This window comes from Lindgomyces ingoldianus (genome assembly GCF_010093535.1).
Source record: "Lindgomyces ingoldianus strain ATCC 200398 unplaced genomic scaffold BDR25scaffold_40, whole genome shotgun sequence".
In the NCBI taxonomy this organism is placed as follows: Eukaryota; Fungi; Ascomycota; class Dothideomycetes; order Pleosporales; family Lindgomycetaceae; genus Lindgomyces; species Lindgomyces ingoldianus.
The window spans coordinates 635,275-653,951 of record NW_022985201.1 but is presented as its reverse complement, the minus strand read 5'-3'; the positions used below and the strand labels follow the sequence as shown (position 1 = coordinate 653,951).

The 18,677-nt window shown below is 50.4% G+C and overlaps 8 protein-coding genes across 8 annotated transcripts; 5 read left to right on the top strand and 3 right to left on the bottom strand.

Annotated features, from left to right (window-relative positions):
- Positions 1–434: 434 nt before the first annotated feature.
- On the top strand, positions 435–2,393 carry BDR25DRAFT_360870 (uncharacterized protein; the record flags this gene model as incomplete). The annotated part of the gene is made up of 14 exons (XM_033696315.1): positions 435–475; positions 525–618; positions 664–715; positions 759–851; positions 915–1,115; positions 1,149–1,160; positions 1,210–1,376; positions 1,417–1,464; positions 1,501–1,634; positions 1,676–1,703; positions 1,759–1,992; positions 2,078–2,124; positions 2,179–2,193; positions 2,249–2,393. 14 exons carry the CDS (start codon positions 435–437, stop codon positions 2,391–2,393), a joined length of 1,311 nt encoding a protein of 436 aa, XP_033542077.1.
- On the bottom strand, positions 2,394–4,202 carry BDR25DRAFT_270771 (putative AP-1 adaptor complex subunit MU). The gene is made up of 6 exons (XM_033687227.1): positions 4,056–4,202; positions 3,872–4,000; positions 3,559–3,788; positions 3,013–3,502; positions 2,587–2,958; positions 2,394–2,531 (listed from the first exon to the last, which is right to left on the bottom strand). Exons 1-6 carry the CDS (start codon positions 4,092–4,094, stop codon positions 2,451–2,453), a joined length of 1,341 nt encoding a protein of 446 aa, XP_033542076.1. The 5' UTR covers positions 4,095–4,202; the 3' UTR covers positions 2,394–2,450.
- Positions 4,118–5,307, top strand: BDR25DRAFT_360868 (uncharacterized protein; the record flags this gene model as incomplete). The annotated part of the gene is made up of 8 exons (XM_033696314.1): positions 4,118–4,191; positions 4,217–4,262; positions 4,294–4,377; positions 4,443–4,517; positions 4,583–4,825; positions 4,882–5,014; positions 5,048–5,135; positions 5,193–5,307. 8 exons carry the CDS (start codon positions 4,118–4,120, stop codon positions 5,305–5,307), a joined length of 858 nt encoding a protein of 285 aa, XP_033542075.1.
- Positions 5,308–5,928: 621 nt separating this feature from the next.
- BDR25DRAFT_91771 (cellobiose dehydrogenase-like protein) lies at positions 5,929–9,112 on the bottom strand. The gene is made up of 9 exons (XM_033699237.1): positions 8,927–9,112; positions 8,777–8,879; positions 8,597–8,724; positions 7,249–8,545; positions 6,964–7,198; positions 6,682–6,914; positions 6,462–6,622; positions 6,020–6,409; positions 5,929–5,959 (listed from the first exon to the last, which is right to left on the bottom strand). The coding sequence occupies exons 1-8, from the start codon at positions 9,034–9,036 to the stop codon at positions 6,265–6,267; spliced, it is 2,412 nt and encodes an 803-aa protein (XP_033542074.1). The 5' UTR covers positions 9,037–9,112; the 3' UTR covers positions 5,929–5,959; positions 6,020–6,264.
- Positions 9,113–10,331: 1,219 nt separating this feature from the next.
- Positions 10,332–11,461, top strand: BDR25DRAFT_379981 (glycoside hydrolase; the record flags this gene model as incomplete). The annotated part of the gene is made up of 6 exons (XM_033697646.1): positions 10,332–10,448; positions 10,504–10,514; positions 10,570–10,618; positions 10,741–10,933; positions 10,983–11,097; positions 11,152–11,461. The coding sequence occupies 6 exons, from the start codon at positions 10,332–10,334 to the stop codon at positions 11,381–11,383; spliced, it is 717 nt and encodes a 238-aa protein (XP_033542073.1). The 3' UTR covers positions 11,384–11,461.
- A 292-nt stretch (positions 11,462–11,753) lies between these two features.
- On the top strand, positions 11,754–13,343 carry BDR25DRAFT_337157 (uncharacterized protein). Its single transcript, XM_033693168.1, has 2 exons — positions 11,754–11,866; positions 12,477–13,343. The coding sequence occupies exons 1-2, from the start codon at positions 11,854–11,856 to the stop codon at positions 13,109–13,111; spliced, it is 648 nt and encodes a 215-aa protein (XP_033542072.1). The 5' UTR covers positions 11,754–11,853; the 3' UTR covers positions 13,112–13,343.
- BDR25DRAFT_337156 (Septin) lies at positions 13,344–15,340 on the bottom strand. The gene is made up of 7 exons (XM_033693167.1): positions 15,244–15,340; positions 15,101–15,179; positions 15,033–15,046; positions 14,940–14,982; positions 14,723–14,885; positions 14,353–14,663; positions 13,344–14,305 (listed from the first exon to the last, which is right to left on the bottom strand). Exons 2-7 carry the CDS (start codon positions 15,134–15,136, stop codon positions 13,727–13,729), a joined length of 1,146 nt encoding a protein of 381 aa, XP_033542071.1. The 5' UTR covers positions 15,137–15,179; positions 15,244–15,340; the 3' UTR covers positions 13,344–13,726.
- A 147-nt stretch (positions 15,341–15,487) lies between these two features.
- Positions 15,488–18,578, top strand: BDR25DRAFT_295708 (periodic tryptophan protein-like protein 2). Its single transcript, XM_033688865.1, has 5 exons — positions 15,488–15,537; positions 15,596–15,708; positions 15,766–16,258; positions 16,314–16,567; positions 16,615–18,578. Exons 1-5 carry the CDS (start codon positions 15,520–15,522, stop codon positions 18,383–18,385), a joined length of 2,649 nt encoding a protein of 882 aa, XP_033542070.1. The 5' UTR covers positions 15,488–15,519; the 3' UTR covers positions 18,386–18,578.
- The last annotated feature ends 99 nt before the right edge of the window (positions 18,579–18,677 follow it).

Sequence of the window (18,677 nt, the reverse complement as noted above, 5' to 3'; positions counted from 1 at the left end):
AGAAACATGACGCAAAACCTTTCGATTGACCTTGGCCATGCCCTATCCTGAAGGTCTTGAAATCGGACTGCTATAGGCCTCTACTAGCTGTGTTCGTGTCGTGATCTGAAATCAGAACGAAAATTAGTACCAATTGCCCCAAGGACCTAAGGGGTATTTTACCAATTGAATGCAGGAAATTACCTCTAGCCTGCTCTGTATCCCCGCTCTCACGGCGGCATGGGAGGTCAGATGAACCTTGAAGAAGCTGGCGCTGGGATTCTGTAGATGATGATCGCGATGTCTGCAGCTGATCACCAATCCGAGTGAGAGGAACTGATAACGAAGAATACACGGAAGCTTTCCCTAACTGAAAATTGTTGGAGAAGAAAACAAGAGCGGTCATGATTTTAAGTAAGAATGAGAAGGCTTGATTTCAGCTGAGGCTGAGTGTTATGAGCCACGAAGACACACGCAGGAAGCGGAGACGAGTGGTGTAGAATACAAGCCCTCTGCCTGAACGGACTGGTTTCCCCCCCTGCGAGCGCCACCAAGAGGGATGGCATTTTATCAGACATATACCAAAATCGGACTGTTATGCACCGCAAGCGCCAAGCTCGAAAGATGGGCGAGGAAGACGTCAGACGGAAGCCACGCAAGTGCAGGTCACGTGACAAAAGACAGGGATCAGCTGCTACTTTTTATCCAGGCCTCGCCACGGACAATGAACTCCATTGTTTCCATTTTGCAGAAGAGCAGCCATCAGAGAAGAAGATGAGCCACTTTATACTCAGAATCTGTAGAGGTGAACTTCGAACAAGTTTTTAGCGTACAGGAGGACCACCATAAGGTGCCAGAAGACTGCTCCAGGGGTCGAAGATTTATAGAAAGCCCTAGGAATAATTTTTGTTATAAGGACAAGACCTATGCCGTAGAGACTCTACAATTTTGGGTAGAAAAGAGTCAATTGATCAGGGATACCAAATCTCATCAATCTCGTAGCAGCCTTCTTTCAATAAAACGGCTTTTTATCTCCGCGAACGCAAGCATCCGCATAACACGGCTGTGGGCACTGCTTTGGTGGTGGGATCTAGCCCTGGGATCATGTGAAACTCTTTATCACATCAGCCTTTTAAGTCGGCAGTGCCTAAACACATGATGAAGAATAGATTCGGTTCTCAGTAGCAGGGCGGGCAGTATAATATGATCCTTAGCTCAATTAAACTCGAGGTATGAGCCCTCAGAGAGTACGCATGGGTTTACCACAGCATTATTGTCCTTCTAGCGGCTTTTCGATACTAGCCATTGAGGAACCTATCTATGTTTTATTCATTAGAGGTTACAGCGGCGCATTTTTGTTCTTTCGGAAACAATGTACAAAGACATTCTGGCGTTTCGTTCGTTTTTTATTCTCCAAAGAAGTCGCGGTCGTCCCAGTTCGCTGAAAAACTATTCAAAGAGGTGCCCCGGACCTTCGCCTGGGTTGTTGGGACCTGCAGTGGCGCGGGAGACAAGGCATAGATTTTGTCCAAAGGGGTTTTGAGCAAACCAGAAGCATATAACCCCATAAATCACCAATGGTCCTGTGACGGCAGACTACATCTAATACAAATAAACACAATTCGAGGTGAGAGCAAACGTGCTCCAAATGCTTCGTATATTTTAGCTTGAGCGAGGGAAGCAGTCCGTGGCCTAGTCCGTTTAATTCTTTGTATATAGTCCAAGTCTAGGTTCTGAATGTTGAAAGGAACTAGAGGAGTGTCGGACACGGCACATTAGGCTTCAACTTCGGTTTTAGATGACTCTTGGGTCCAGATGCTCAGCGGTCGACACATACAGTGCCCGAAGCAGACTATGGGCCTGACTCTAGTTACTGAAGCCTCCAAAAACAGGGTAGAGAAGTCTTTTTCGTATGGCGTGCAAAATCGGGAAAATGGTGGTACACAGAAGCGTAGGTGTCATATCCTCATCATTAAAATAAAATCTATTTTCTTTAAACAAACGTCCGAGTTCGTGGAGAGGGGCAGGGCTCTTCTTATAAATGTTAACCTCTTACCTTAATGTTCGCAAGTTGAACAATGCTTGCACTTCTTAACAGGCAATTTTTGATGTTCGATTGAAGTCAACGGCTGCCGAAGCTAGTATGTAGCGCAGCAGTTGAAGCGTACTATACAGGATCCCAGGCGCTGGTGGATGTAGTGGGTGGATTAGTATGTGATTCAAGGCTCAACCCATCAAGAAAGGGTTAAGGGTAACAAGTTTGTTGAAGAGACGTGCCTGGGAACAATGAGGAGCAAGCGACTCGTTCTTCAGAGGCCAGGAGACTCTTGAGCAGAGCGTTTGCAAATGAAAAGATGGTCAAATATGGGGGAAATGAAAACACTGAGGTCATAAGATCTAAACATCAAACGTGAGGAACTATCATGGGCACACTTGGTGTTCCCTTTGGCATTTCTATATCAATCCTTCATCTACTGTACATCCGGTAATCGCACCGCGATATCACCGGATTGCGTAATGTATCGAACCCACGGCAGTGAGGGATATTGAAGCTTTAAGGCGGTCAGTTGTATTCAAACGTAGAAAGAAGATAGCACAACCACTCACCTTTGGTTCGATAATCTTAAGGTACCGCACTTGGATACCACTTGTGGTGAAGTACGGGATCTCAAACTTCACGCTGATCGGTCTTTTCCCCTTACCGCCTCCAACACCGCCCATGCTGCCACCAAATCCACCCATCATGCCACCACCTTTCTCGTCGTCTCCCCGTACTGAAGGAAGGCCAAGCTCCGCACGCATGAGGAATTCCTTCCCGCCACCAAATTGTTTGATCTTCCACACGATCGATGATGTTTCAGGGGCGTAGTGCACAGTACCAATGTTCGTTCGGAATCTCGGTGTGTCGGCGTCTTCAGGGACGGGTATTGAGATTTGGACGTTGTTGGCTGTGCTTCGTCGCTTGAACTGAGCTTTTGCCTAAATAATACAGTTAGCTTTGCAGGGGCAGGAGACGTGAAAATCCCGCCCTACCTTCAGCATGTACTCTATTCTACTTCCAGAATGGCTCTCCACAATGCATTCCACCCAGATCAATGGCTTGACTTGTGTATTCAGCCGGTAGCTCATTAGCTCGAACTCGCCATCTGGTGGGATGAAGCTAATAGTCCTGTCGTTCTCAAACCTCGATAACCGCACGCACTGATGAAATTTGACATCCTCCATTTCCACAGCCTTCCCTCGTGTTGCTCGCCCTGTTGTCTCAAACATGACCTTGTCATTCAAGCCCAATCGCAGCTCAGGCATACCCGACAGATAGCACTTCATTTTAATAGCACCAAGAATCTCGGATCGTAAAACATTGCCGTTTGCAGAAACGAGGAGGTTGAGGGATTCGATGACGTCGAGGAAGACTTCGTTCTTGCGGTACCGAATACCTTCGCTTCGCCAGCTGACAGCGTTTGTAACTGCAATCGGCGGACGTGCTTGGACTTCGAGTTTGTGCGATTCTTGCGTGATGTATCTGCACAAGATGCAATTAACATAACTAGGCAGATCAAAGCAGCAAGAAGGCCATACTCTTGCAATATCTTGCTCTCAGTCGTCTGAGGGTATCCGAAATCCATCATCTCGTCCAGTAATTCATAGATGATAACAAAGTTATCCCGTATGCTCTCCTCCTCCAGTTCCTTGAAGTATTCAGTAAAGACTTCGACTATCTTGTGCAGGAAAAGGAGGATCTCGGCGGCGTTTGTGTTTCGTTTCGTAAGAGCAAGGAGGTAGAGGTTGTTATGGCGAATGTAGAGGTACTAGGAGGATATTCCCGGTTAGCTTAAACTGACTTTCCACATACGTGGTGTTGCAGCATAGCAGTGCGCACGAGGCGGCCTACATTGATGCCTTCGTTCGAAAAGCATGGTGGGACTGCGGAGCTCTCTTCTTCGGCTTCGCTGAGTAGTATGGGGAAGTTTTCCACAGCGGACATGGGGATATCTCCCCTATAGTTTCGCGCCAGAAGGGTCTGCGGCCAACGCATGTCAGTCTTAATGCCGTCGAACAGCACCCCACAAACTCACCTTGCCCTTCAGGTCGAGGAAGAACACAGCAGAGGCCATATTGCGTGAGATCAAAAGTGGAAATGGATCACAACAGTATAGCAGGTCACCGGCTCATCTTGAGCAGAAAGAAGGGCGAGAGAGAGGTATCTGGAGCGTAAGTGACAGCTGATGTAGTGAAGTGGTGTATTGAAAGTTGGGGCTTGGCATCCCGTCGCGCCTGCCAAGGTGTGGCGATGGCTAACCATATCTGTGCTAGCTCCATATCTGTCAACTTCGTCTCATGCATTCACCCTTCAGCATCACCAAGGCTATTTTTATCCCGCCTAAGAGCATGCTCGATGTGATGAGTTGTAACTATATTATGATGTAGTATCTCCGATAATACTTGCCGGAGCTTTCTATGAGGAGCCCAGAGTTTGCTCTAGTACGAGAACTACTGATCTCCCACCAACTATGAAAAGCAAAATGGGCAAACCTTTTGTGAAAGGTTGAACGCGAGACTTCGCCCACAGCCATAAGTATTATTCTTCTAAAGCCTCATTGAGGAACACAAAACTCCCTCGAAATTTTCTCCACATCCCAGCCACCTTTTCAGTAGCCTATCACACCACTCGCACGCTTTCATCTTCTACTCTTCCTTGCTACCTTCGCCTCCTTGCCACATCATTTGGCCCGCTTTAGTATTCGCGCATTTATCTCTTTGCTCCCACTCTCGGGTCTACCTATGTCTCCCCAGGAGACTCACCTCCGTTCTCTACGCAAACTCGCCGCCACCACCTCAATACAATGTTCACATACACTATCAGCGAGACAGTCAACTTTGTCTTCACCGAACCATGTATAGTGGATGCTTGAGATACCTGAAACTGACAGCGTGGCATTCGCTCCCAATAGCCGAAATCATCACACATTCTCCCCAAATAGCATCCTAAAATGCGACATTCCCAGGCAGGCCTTCGTCCCTATGTCCAATTCCAGTCACCTGTCCGTCCCTCTGGGACCACACCAAGGCTGCTTCAATGTGGCGTTCTCTCCATTGATTTCAAGTGACTCCAAAACCGCGATTGAGATAGAGGGCCCAGGGGATCATCTTTCTAAGTCTGTTCCCTATAGTCCTTCGCACTCGCCAATTAGTAGTGCTGATATTGAGTCTAGGTTCCCAAGCATCATGCCAGGCCTAGCCTGCAGGCTGCACTTAGACTTTGCGATGGTCTTTCTCCCTATGACCTTCACGCCTCTGAGTCAGGATATCAAAGCACGTACTGTTTAATGCTCAAGACTTCGCACCCGAATCCGGCTACAGCTCATCAGCCGCCTCAAGAAATCTCGAAAGAATCCAGAACCTCCCAGCTCCAGACTAAGGTGTCCATCCATAGGTGTTCTGGCCAACCCCGCCGATGTAAAGCCAGTTAAGATCACCCTGGATGTAGGACTAGGAGCAAAGCCCAGGTCTGGGACGTAGAGTGCTGCTAGGAGGACCTAGAAAGGCGGCATTCAGAGGAGAAGGAGAGTAATATATCGATGCAGGAATGATATAGTTCTTAGGTGCGAGGAGGAAGGGTAAGAGGAAACAGAAGGGGACGGGAAAGGTTAACAAGGTTCCAGACACAAAAAATATCTCAGATAGAGGGTTAAGGAATCCTAGTGGGAGTCTTGATGGTGTCAAGCCTTACGGGGGGCTTTTCCGAAAGGTGTGCAATGTACATGATTCTTACTGGGATCTGTTTTGCTTTCAACCCTATTTCACCAGATTCACAAGTGAATGAACCCTCACAACTAGCATAGCATTACACGGTTGTGATTTCAAGTAATCAATTTCAAGTATATACAAGAAAAGCTCAAGTCCCGTTCAAATCACCAAATACTTGCTACCTTTCTTAAAGTTAGCTAGGTAGGCATTTGCTGAGCTTAGAGCTAAGTTTCTATTATTCTTGTTAGTAATTGCGATGGATAGGTACTGAAACCGGGCCAGTGGAACTTACTTTGCATTTGTAGCCGGTCACACACTCAGTCGGGCCAGTATAGCCTTTGCCACCGCACTGCTGATTCTACAATACAACATATCAGCCCCATTTCTTTTTAATTTTGTTGTCTTTGTGCAACAGTGTGTGGAGGCTCATGCCTAGTGAGTGTGTAACGGCGGAAACTTTGTTCGTACGACCAGGTTATCAACGACACCACGGGACTTTCAACGCCAAACACCCATGTTCTTGTTTTTAGAAAGTGCTCAATAACGTACCGCTCCAGCAGTTTGCTCACCCCCAGCTCCTCCTCCGCCACCACCGGGCTTGGAAGCACCCAGCGCAGCGATCTTAGCTGCGGCTTGCTCACCCACAACCACAATGTAAGCAGATGGGTTGGTGGTAATATGGCTGATGGCGGTGTTAGTATATGGCGTGACTCTGTGGTTCGGAGACATCTTACCCGGGGAAAATCGAAGCATCAACCACATGGATGTTCTGAGTACCGTAGACCTGGGTATTGGTGTCCACAACACTGGATCCGCCGGTCAGACCACTATCCGTACCAATCTTTGCCGTACCAATCCAGTGGTTAGCGCGGCGAGCAGCCGGTGTCAGAGGAAGCTGTATTTGACATCAGGTCCGAATTCACTGATAGCTAAGAGATTCATGAATCAACTTACGCTCTTAACGTAGTCCTCGACCGTGACGTTTGGACCAGGGACTTCCCAGACAATATCGGGAACCTTGGCAATGGCCTTTTGGAGGTTCTTAATACCTTGAATAACGACTTCGAGATCCTCCTTGGTGTTTAGATATGGCGCCTTTGAGACGTACATGCTCAAAGCCCCATTGATGGAAAGAACACCACGCGAGGTTGAACCGCGACCAAGGTACTGGCTCAACGTCATGGAAGCTACTCACTATTAGCGTAGAATCAAGGGGAGGCCTTCGACACGACTGACTATTATCGGTCGCAGGTGGGGAAGGTTCCACACGAGCTGTCCACTGAAGAGAACGCTCAATTCCATCAGAACCTTTAATGACTTCCCAGAACATGGGACCAATGTTAGGAGCAGACTGAGCGAGAATACCAGAACGGCTGTTGAGGTAGGCCTCCTTATCAGAAACAATGGGGTCGTTGAAAGCGGCGTAAAAGTCATAGAACGAGACATTGGGGTGCCTAAGGACGGTATCGGTCTATGAAAGGGTTAGTAGGTTGAGAGTTACTGATAGAATGAGCTGCGTACGTTGACGTGGTCGTTCAGGTTCTGTCCCACCGGGAGGTTGATCCATTCAGTGCTATTGATCATACTCGGTCCGTCCTGTACGCTGTTCTTGACGATTTGGAGCTGGTCCTTTGGCCCAATGCCGCTCCGGAAGAGGAGCTTGGTTGAGCCAAATGTGCCGGCAGAGAGAATGACACGGCCACCGGGGTTGAGGTTCACAGTGCCGCAGTATCCTCCATTACCGCCATCAAGTTCAACCCCAGTGGCTTTGCCACCGGTTCGGACAACTCGCCTGACAGCAGTATTCATCCATAGCTTGAAGTTCTTCCTGTTGGTGGCGCTGACGAGGTACGTAGCCATTGGACCACCACGCTCACCACCAGAATACATATACGGAGTGTGCGCAAAAGTTCTGTTCTTCTCTCCTGGGACATTGTTCGCGGTAATTGACTTCCAGCCGTCTGCGGCCAGGGCGGTGGAAATAACATTGAAGCCCTCCTGTTTGTAGAGCTTGCCGTCCATAGACGGGTGATCAGTGCCAGGAATGCGCGAGAAAACACGTTCGGTTGCGGCCTTCATATCAGCAGCTTTCCAGCCAGCAGGGAAGTTAGCGTCCCAGTCAACTGGGTTTGCTTTCCACCAGAGGGCAGCATTGACGGCAGTACCTCCACCAAGTACGCAACCAGCCATCTGATCAATATCTGTACAAGCAATGCCGGCTGAATCAACCCAGATCTCGTTGCAAAGTCCAGGGACGTCAAAGCGGGTAAGATTGGTGGCCTTGAGCCAGTCTGGTTTCATAGTTCCGTTATATCGTCCAGATGATGGAGGGCCCTTCTCAATCAAAAGAACGCTCTTGCCACTCTCAGAGAGTTTGTCTGCCACGGGGATACCACCAGCCCCAGCACCGACAACGATGTAGTCATACGATCCAGTAGGTGCAGGAGTCCCAACACAGGCTGTTGGGGCCGTAGGTGTAGGGGTTGAGGAGGGAGTAGGTGTGGGAGTTGTTGTGTTACCTCCGAACGAGGCAACCCATTGGGAGTATGCTGCGTTTCTAGCGCTTGCAACGGGGGCCCCAAATTGCGATTGTCCATTGTTGTGAAAGGTGATAGGGTTCGAAGGTACATCCTTGTGCTGGGCCCAACCAATGACTTGAACTTCTGAAGTGGGATATTGGGAGCCTTCAGCACCCTTTTGATTCCATGCCCAACACCATTGGCATCTGTATACCAATTCGAAATGTGTGTCGTTAATGGAATGCGAAACCTGCGTCAGGGTTGCATTCCCGGTGTAGTCGTCTGGAGTAACGTAACCGCTGAGCACAGTCAGCTAGAAGTTCAATATTCAGTGGGATAAAGACACCTACCCTGCATAGACAAATTTTGTCTTAACATTATCACCTTCGGGCCAGGCCATCAGTAAGAGAGAGTTGGGCATCCCTCCGCCATGACTGACACCTGACCACCCCTTGCGGCCAGTTTGCAATGCTCCGACCTCGTAAACAGTTAGTAAACCCATTCATTCCTTTCACCAACAGCAAACTCACAAGAAGACCAAAGTACTCGTCATTGGTTCCACCTGCAGTTCCTGGCAATGCGTATCCCCACTGGAATCCACCAGATGTCTGAGCGGAATCGACAGTGGTCCGGCTTGGAAAGTCAGCATGCGAGTTTTAATTGGAGAGGAATGATCATACTAGAATTTGATACCGGTCTTTGGGTGAGTATACACATCGCCAGTGGTTTGTGCTTCAGCAAGGAGAGGGGCTAGCAGCGAGGCTGCCTTGAGGAAGGTAGGGACCTTCATTGTCAAGAGCAGCTAGCAGAAGAACAGAGACAGACCGAGAGTGAAAAGACCAGGAGAAGCAGAAGGCGCCCACGAGACCGGACCCTTGCCCACAGCGAAGGAGCTATTATATACATTTTCTTTTTACCCCGGACTATGACAGGAACAAAACCGTGTATGGAGTTGAGACCAATTAGCCAAGCAAAGCATGACAGATACCGCTCCTCCAGCGGCGGATTGACGCCCTGTACCAGGTACCAACCCACTGCAAGATTTGCAGGGGGGAAATCTGTTCCGCCGTACGGGGCCGGATGAGCATGTTCAGGCTGGGAACTGGGTATCACAAGGTCAGTCTGGCTGAGTTTCGAGGAAATTTTTAATATACGCTGATGAGATGGATGAGCGTATTGATTGAGGTAAATTGATGAAGGACGGGTTGCCAGGCCTCACCTGCCGTCGAGCCCTGTTGCCAAGACAGTCTAAGCTCTTTGAAGATTCCCCACATCCGCTTCTATGGCTCAAATAGGAAACGCACAGGAACGCCAAAGGGGAAACTGCCCTCCAGTTTCCGCCTACCATGAGCCTCACCAGGCACACACAACTGCACCACGATATCCTTCTCGAATTTCCACAGCCCGCAAGCCCCGAAACCAACACGACGACGCAACACGAACTAACTCCGCCATCAAGCTTCTCGCCTCCCGCTTATGTCCCGTATCTCGATGCTACACAAATGAAACATCCTCATTCGCCCGAGCCATGTTTCTCACGGTTGAAACATCCTAGCCTGCCAATAGACGACAATCTAATATATGAAAGTTCACTACGTTCATTCTTCGGAGATCGCAGTCCTTTTCCACTTTGATCTCTTCATGTCTGTGTGCTGCAATAATTTTTTCTTCCCCCAAATCTTCCATCCGCCCACCGGCATTTTTAGATTGGCCTCACGGAAAGCAGGCTCATCTCGATAGTGGCACCTTGCCCCTTCCATCTTTATGCTGTCATCATTTTCATTTGTCCATTCTTTCGTCGGTTTCGCTCCGAGCACGTGCTCTCTGGTCACGGATTTCCCACTCACAACGGATATATATTGGCCGGGATACCGATTTAATGAGGCTTTGATCAGGCTGTCCTACTGTCCAGTAGGACGACTGCCGTTTCTTGTAGAACCTCACAACTGGCTCCGTGTTGTTCCGCGCTCGATTCGGAATTGTTCTGAATGAGGTAGTCGAGATGTCTTTCTTATAGAGCCATTCGCCATCGTGCTGGGAGATACCTTAAGCGGTAGCATTTTGCAAACAGCTGTACCCATCACGATGAAGAATCTCCTCATCACGTGCTCCTTGCTCGTCGGCGCTTCGGCGCATACAATTTTCCAAGAGTTATGGGTTAACGGAGTGGCACAGGGACACACGAAAGGCATCCGAGTTCCCGTATGAACGTCTGTATTGCCTCGGTTACGAAAGGCTCACTGACAGTGTACCACAGGCATACGATGGGTAGGCGTCCAACATGCAGCCGCATTTAGGCCGAGATTGACACGTGGAATCCCAGGCCAATTACTGATGTGACGTCCAATGATGTTATATGCAATGGAGGGCAAGTAGCAACTCGAACTCCGTCCGCGCACTATATTGACCTGCATTTAGCCCAAATCCACTCAGAACCCCTCTTCCCAAGGACATCATCAATGTACGGATCTCCACTGCAGTCTACTTCGCATAGCAGCATACTGAATGTACACCGCAAATGCAGGTCAAAGCTGGCGATAAGCTCACCGCCGAATGGCATCATACCTTAGACAGCGGGAGTACTGGTGAAGCGCAAGATCCCATTGATAAGGGGCATCTCGGCCCCGTAATGGTGTACCTTGCCAAAGTAGACGATGCTTTGACTACCAAAGTCACCGGCCTCAAATGTGCGCTCCGAAGCTTCTCTTGCATGTTCTCCGTCTAAAAGTCAGCTAGGGTTTAAGATCTATGAAGATGGGCTCGATAGCAAGGGCCAGTGGGCGGTCACAAGGCTTTACAATAATAAAGGCAAAGTGAACTTCACTTTACCTTCATGCGTTCAGAGCGGCCAGTTGGTTTCCTATCCCCTGTATCACCGCCTTGATTCTCATACAAAATGTTGCAGATACCTCCTGAGAGCAGAACTCATTGCCCTGCACGGCGCCGCCAGTTACCCTGGAGCGCAACTGTACATGGAGTGTGCTCAGATTAACGTTACTGGGGGCGGCTCCGCGAATCCACCCACGGTTAGCTTTCCCGGAGCATACAAGGGGACTGATCCTGGCATCAAGTTCCAGCTCTTCTATCCAACCCCAACGACATACACAATCCCCGGCCCAACCGCCTTCAAATGCTAAAGGGCTCGAGACGAGGCTGATATAGAGTCTGGAACATAATTGGGGTATTGTCGTGTAATTGCAGAAGCTACCTGTGCTCTTTCGCATTTCTGATATTGAAGAAGCAAAGTAGTGTGGCGTTGACTAGCATTTTGGAAGAGTCTCGAAGCGTTCACATAGCGTCCACACATATAGGTTTACATACTCTAATATGAACCACTTTACAACAAATCCAGCCCGCACTATTGGCCCATCTTAAGTCTTTGCCACTATGCCCCTCGATTTTCCCCCTTACCCTGCATAAGCCCCACACGCCGGTGTTGGGTCACGTGCCGCCGTTCTTCATTGCACCCACTCGCCTGTTCTCCGCAATCCTCCCGACGACTTCCAACTCCGTTCTCAACCCAGGACCAACGACAACCTCCCACTTTACCCGGTTCTGATTAAATCTTAAAGAGCCGCTTTTTCCAAACGCAGGCCCGAAGATCAATATGCACGACGAACGTGAGTTCCCTTTCTCTTACCCCAGCAATCTTCTCCGTCTGTTTGGAGCCCCCACAACGCGCATTCAACCTTTACTACACTTCCACAAGTGCTTCTGGATGCGCACCGACTCCGAAGGATCCAAATGTTCGAATGCTATTTAATTGCCTTCCGATTTCGCTTTGGAAGACTAGAGCTGCTATGGACTATTCACTGTACCCCAATTTCCGTACCTGAATCCAGGCTACCTCGACCTACTCTCACACCACCTCCCCACTGCTCCACACCGACTGCTTTACCCCACAATGCAGCATTCGGATCTTTTTCTTCGTCCCCAGTACTGGTTTTCTGGTAGCACGGAGGCACTTGCAAGATTCTGGATGGGATATGGGGCTTGCATACCCCGCACTCCACAGAGCCGTACCGCTCCAACTCTACCATTTCTAACGCAGAACTCCGGATTCGGGAGAGGACCACCACGCCAAGGGTTTTCATGGGGATACAACTCCAAAGCACTATTTCCGGCGCAAACTCTAGATTTGAGAGAGCACCGCCATGCCTATACCTATACATTCACATCTTCAAGCTACGGTGTTTCCATTGAACATAAGCTAACATAAGCTACAACTAGACCCCCACCCCCTCCTCGCCCAAATTCCTCTAACAATATCCCCTTTCCTCTCCCTCCCAACCGCCACCCCGCTCCCCTACACCTACAAACAGCTCCCCTCAACCCTCCCACCTTCAATCCTCTCAAACCCCAACCCCAACCCCAATTCCAACCCTCCCAATGCCTCCGAACCAAACAACAACAACAACAATCCCACCTCCCAACCCACGCCGTCTCCCGCCTACGTATCCTCTGCCTCGGGCGACACAACTGCGACACCGGACGCGATTCTACAATCCTGTCTAGCACTGCAATCGCATCTCCGCACTCTCGAATCGTCTGCGCGAAACACATTGCTGGAATGGGAGGACGCGCGGAAGGCAGCGGATTTAGCGGAGAAGAGGCGCGTTGCGCCAGGTTGGTTGGATGCGGAGGTTAAGCTGTTGGTTCCTGAGAATGTGGCTGCGGGAGAGGCCCAGATACAGGGACAGATAGGCGAGGGGAGTATAGGGGTAGGAGCGGGAGGGAGACCGCCGCAGGCGGAACGGAGGACGAGTGTAGGCATCAAAGGGTTGATTGAGAGGAGAGATGGGGTTCCGGATCCGAGGGCGGGGGAGGAGTTGGATCGTGTATTTGGTGGGTTGGGTATCAAGTAAAGAGCTTCTTGCCTTCCTTTCTTTCAACTCGTCTTTTGAGGGGGGCTAATCGCCATGTACTTCGCTCCAAAAGAGGTACCTGCATTTCACCTATGGCTGTCTGAAGTCGGGAAATATACCAGATGGATGTGAATGTGGTATTATCTTCGTACTCTTTCGGAGGAAGTAATATCGATTTTATCTCCATCGATCTGAGCCGTCGGTGGATGCACTATATCAAATCCATAACTTTCATCTCAAGAGAATATCTCAAATATCAATTCACAGCACCTTAATGCGACCAGTCGCAACCCAAATCAATTAATCTACAAGTCCTAGAAAATGCCACTTATCTTCCATGTCCAGTTCAGACCTCTTTTCCATCCCAATCACAACAACCTATCCCCGAGCAGCACAGCCCATCCCACAACAACTCTGGGGTCATCTCACACCTCGAAACAAAGCAACCCAGCCAAGCGAACAAAAAACCCGTCGCAGCGCGACATTACAAACATATGGAAGAGAAAAGGAGGGGAATCTCGAAGGATAACATGTAGAGGAATAAAACTCCAGCGAGCCTTGGATCTGCATTTGAATTGTGACAACCACAACGCCCAGCCACGCTCTTGATGCAACTTAACGGCGGCCATGGGAGCGGTTGATGCTGCCCTGGAGATTGTCGACGTCCTGTTCGAGCTGTTTAATAACGGCGTGGCTCTGCTCCAAGTCCTTGTTGAGGCGGTCGCGCTCTGAGATGAGCTTCTGCTCCCACTGTCTGAACCGCTGCTCTTCGACCTTAACCTGCTCGGTGAATCGCTTTCGCAGGGCCTCTTCTTCCTCCTTGAACTTGGGGTTGTCCAGCTTCCGTGGACGAGCCTCGCCAAACTTCCTCGTCTCCATTTGTTGCGCGCGGTATGCCTCGTAGTGGTTCTCCTCGGTGGTGTGGATTAGGTCGAGCATGTGGGTTCGGATAAGGATGGCGCGGAGTTTCTTGAAGTCGCAGTGCTCCTCGTTCTCGACCTCGGCTACACCCCAGGCGTATTGTCGGCCCTTAACGGTGCGGCCATCATTGGTCTGGACATCCTTCTCTGAGCCAATAACGGAGAATGGCATGGCGGAGATGAGACCGCGGGCGTGGGCGAGAGCAGCATCGTCATCGTCCTCAAGTGGTGGCTGGTAGATTTTGATGCCCTGGGCCTCAATGACGGCGCGTACCTGATGTGCGTTAGTGCAGCCCAACTTGTTGAAATGCATCAACGTACCCTCGCCTTAAATTTAGCCAGGTCTGCGGGGCTCAACGTGTCCGCCTTGGCGACGACGGGGATCAAGTTCACGCGCGTGCAGAGCCTCTTCATGACCTCGATATCCAAAGGCTTCAACGTGTGTCCGGTGGGTCGGATGAAGTACAGACAAGCGTGGACGCGGAGGTCAATCTTGTCGCTGCGGCGCGGCTGTTGTTCCTGCAACATGTACGACTCATGCTGGTCGTCCAAAAACTCAATGATGGGCTGCCAGGAGTCGCGGTTGTTGACATAGTCGCCAAACCCAGGAGTATCGATGACAGTAAGGCGGACTGATGAAGTTAGCAACCACTGACTTGGCATTCAACGGCGGGCTGCATGAAAATAATACCCTTGAAGAACTTCTCCTCAAGCTCAGCCTTTGTGATCTCAATCTCAACCGTCTTGTCAATCTGCTTGTTGTGTCGGCGCTTGTGATCCGCGTAGGTCTTGATGGTGGTGGAGAAGAGGGTGTTGATGAAGGTGGTCTTTCCGAGTCCAGACTCGCCAGCGACCTGAAATGGTTAGATGATGTTCCCGTCTTGCCATTCGCAGTGTTCGGCCCATACCATTATCGTGAAGGCAGCACCGCGCTTTGCGACGATCTTATGGCTGTCGAATGTTAGGCTCAAACAGTGTGTGTGCGTTGGTCTCGGGCATACCGCTGGTTGGGCAACTGCGAGACATGTCAGTGCGGGTCTTAGATAGACTAGAAGTGGCGGGTACGTACATTGGCAATGCCAATTGGGGATGCGGATTCGGCCATGGTGTCTTTCTGCGCTCAGGCTGCTGGTTGAGGACGATGGGATCTAAGGCCGCCTGTTAGCTAGGGGCAAGGAGGCAAGTCCGAGGCAGGTGCAGTCGGAGGATTACCGGAAGATATCCGTCTGGAGGGAGTCGATCAGCCTCGTGATAGCGGCGGTATACTGATGGCGAAGGTTCTTGGGGAGGAGAGGAGTCGGAGGTGGTGTTGGATAATTTGGCGTCCCCTTTCTCTGCACGACTCTCTTCGGCAAGCACTGACCCTGAACGGGGAAAGCGCGCTAGCTTGTGTGGCCCGAGCTTCCTCTCACGAAAAAAAGTTCACGATATAGAAATGTCACGAGCGCCCCCACAACCAAAAAGATGCGGTAGTTTTGTATTGTCAAAATGAAGACTGAGTTCCAGGTGAGATGCAATGCGGCTAGAATTCCTGCCAAGATTATCCGCTAAACAGCGCTGATAGTTCTCCAATCTGCTGGGGACCGTGTACAGCAGAGGCAACCTTCTCTTCACGCCAGACGGAACATGTCTCCTCTCTCCTGTCGGGAACAGGGTCTCAGTATTCGATCTAGTAAAGTAATTGCTATATGTTGCTGCACCCTACGTGAAATTTCTGGCTCATGTCGACTCCAGCTCCAAATCACACACCCTTCCATTCGCGCATCGACGGAACATCGCCCGACTCGCACTGAACCCTCGCGGAAATCTCCTCCTATCGATCGATGAAGACGGCCGCGCCATCCTTACAAATGTGCCCCGCCGAGTTGCCCTCTATCACTTCTCCTTCCGAGGCGGGGTCTCTGCCCTTGCATTCGCTCCTTCCGGGCGACATTTCGCAGCCGGAATAGGAAGGCAGGTTGAAGTATGGCATACCCCTTCAACACCTGACGTGGCAGGTGGAGACCTGGAGTTTGCGCCGTTCGTCAGGCACAGAATATACACGGGCCATTTCGACAGTGTGCAGAGCATCGAATGGTCGGCCGATTCGAGGTTCTTCTTGAGCGCTTCAAAAGACCTGACGGCGCGGATATGGAGCATGGACCTGGAGGAGGGTTTTATGCCAACTACACTCGCAGGCCATCGGCAAGGAGTTGTGGGTGCATGGTTTTCTAAAGATCAGGAAACGGTGGGTACGAGTGCCGGCTCCCAGTCGCAAACCCAGTGGCGCTGACCTCTTTCAGATATACACGGTTAGCAAAGATGGCGCTCTCTTTGTTTGGAGATATGTGCTACGTCCCGAAGCACCTTCTGGGGCAGGCGATGACGACGAGAATTGGCAGTGGAGGATTGCCGACCGGCATTACTTCATGCAGAATAATGCGCATGTGACATGCACTGCATTTCACCCGGAGTCCAAGTTACTCGTCGCTGGATTCTCTAACGGCATCTTTAGTATCTATGAATTGCCAGAGTTCAGCCAGATACAGAACTTGAGGTGTGTGTATGCCAGCCTACATTATCGAGTCTGCTAACCCCTCCAAGTATATCGCAGAACGATATTGACTTTGTCGCAATAAACAAGACTGGAGAATGGCTTGCCTTCGGTGCTTCGAAATTGGGCCAGCTATTGGTCTGGGAATGGCAGTCCGAATCCTACATCCTCAAACAGCAGGGACACTTCGATTCGATGAACTCCATCGCCTACTCGCCCGATGGTCAACGCATCATTACAGCTGCAGACGATGGAAAGATCAAAGTCTGGGACGTGAATTCTGGCTTCTGTGTCGTCACTTTCACTGAGCACATAAGCGGAGTCACAGCGTGCGAGTATGCGAAAAGGGGTAACGTTCTCTTCACAGCAAGTCTAGATGGATCAGTAAGAGCTTGGGATTTAATTCGATATCGCAACTTCCGAACATTCACAGCTCCTTCAAGGCTCTCTTTCTCCTCACTGGCGGTCGACCCAAGTGGCGAAGTCGTCTGCGCTGGATCCATTGATTCCTTTGATATTCACATTTGGTCTGTTCAAACAGGCCAACTTCTCGACCGACTGTCCGGCCACGATGGACCTGTGACGTCCTTATCCTTTGCGCCCGATGGCGGCACCTTGGTCAGTGGAAGTTGGGATCACACCGTTCGTCTGTGGAATATCTTCGCGCGAACACAGACGAGCGAGCCGCTACAACTTATGGCGGACGTCCTCTGTATCGCGTTTCGTCCCGACTCCAAACAGATCGCTGTTACCACCCTCGACGGTCAACTAACGTTCTGGTCCGTATCCGAAGCCACACAACAAGGCGGGATCGACGCCCAGCGCGACGTTTCTGGTGGTCGTAAAATGACTGACCGTCGAACTGCGGCAAATCTCGCCGGCACTAAAAGCTTTACATCTGTTCGATACAGCGCTGATGGAACCTGCGTCCTTGCCAGCGGTAACAGCAAATACATATGTCTCTATGACGCACAATCCGGCGTTCTGTTGAAGAAATTCACTGTCTCTGTCAACCTCTCCCTCGACGGAACCCAGGAATTTCTCAACAGCAAACTCCTTACCGAAGCCGGACCTCGCGGCCTTATCGACGAGCAGGGCGAAGCTTCGGATCTCGAAGACCGGCGCGATGACACACTTCCCGGCGCGCAGCGGGGTGACGCAGCGCGGAAAACTCGACCAGAAGTGCGAGTACCAGCGGTAGCATTCTCGCCTGCTGGGCGAGCGTTTTGCGCTGCGAGCACAGAGGGCCTGTTAATCTACAGTCTAGACACGGGCTTCCAATTCGACCCCTTCGACCTTGATATCACCGTAACGCCCTGCAGCACCCTTTCTACCCTCGCTCAGAAGGAATACCTCAAAGCACTAGTCATGGCATTCCGCCTCAACGAACAAAACCTCATCCGCCGCGTCTATGAAGGAATCCCCGTCTCAGATATCTCCCTCGTCGTCAAGAATATCCCGACCGTCTACCTCGGCCGCTTACTCCGCTTTGTCGCGGTCCAGGCGGACGAGTCTCCCCATCTGGAATTCAATCTGCTTTGGATTGAGAGTCTTCTAAGTAGGCATGGTCGGTGGTTGAAAGATAATCGAGGCTTGGTAGAGGCTGAGGTTAGGCAAGTAGAGAAGTGTGTGAAGAGGATTCAGACCGAGTTAGTGAGGTTGGCGGATGAGAATATTTATCGGATTGAGTATTTGTTGAGTCAGCCGCGAGAGAAGATAGAGGAACCGAGTGCGTTGGCATTTGAGATGGAGGCAGGAGGAGATGGGATGGAGGTAGAAGAAGAAGGGGATAGTGGGGACGAGTGGATGGGGATTGACTGAGCGAGGGGGCCTACGTATCTGCTCTCAGTCATATCATCCGAAGGCGTTAGTTTGATGCCAACATGGATTTTTAGGTCTCTCTCAATGCCTTTGACTCACCATCTTGCAATGCGCTACACTGGAGTACATGGATACAAAGACGATACGCTATTTTGATTCCAGGGGTTACAAGACAGGATCAAACACCCCTTCTACGACTTTTTGCATTAGTCATTACGACAGAGAGTTTCTCACGAGATCACACTCTCGGGCTACAAAACTAATCGCACCGAAAGAATAATATACAACGCTT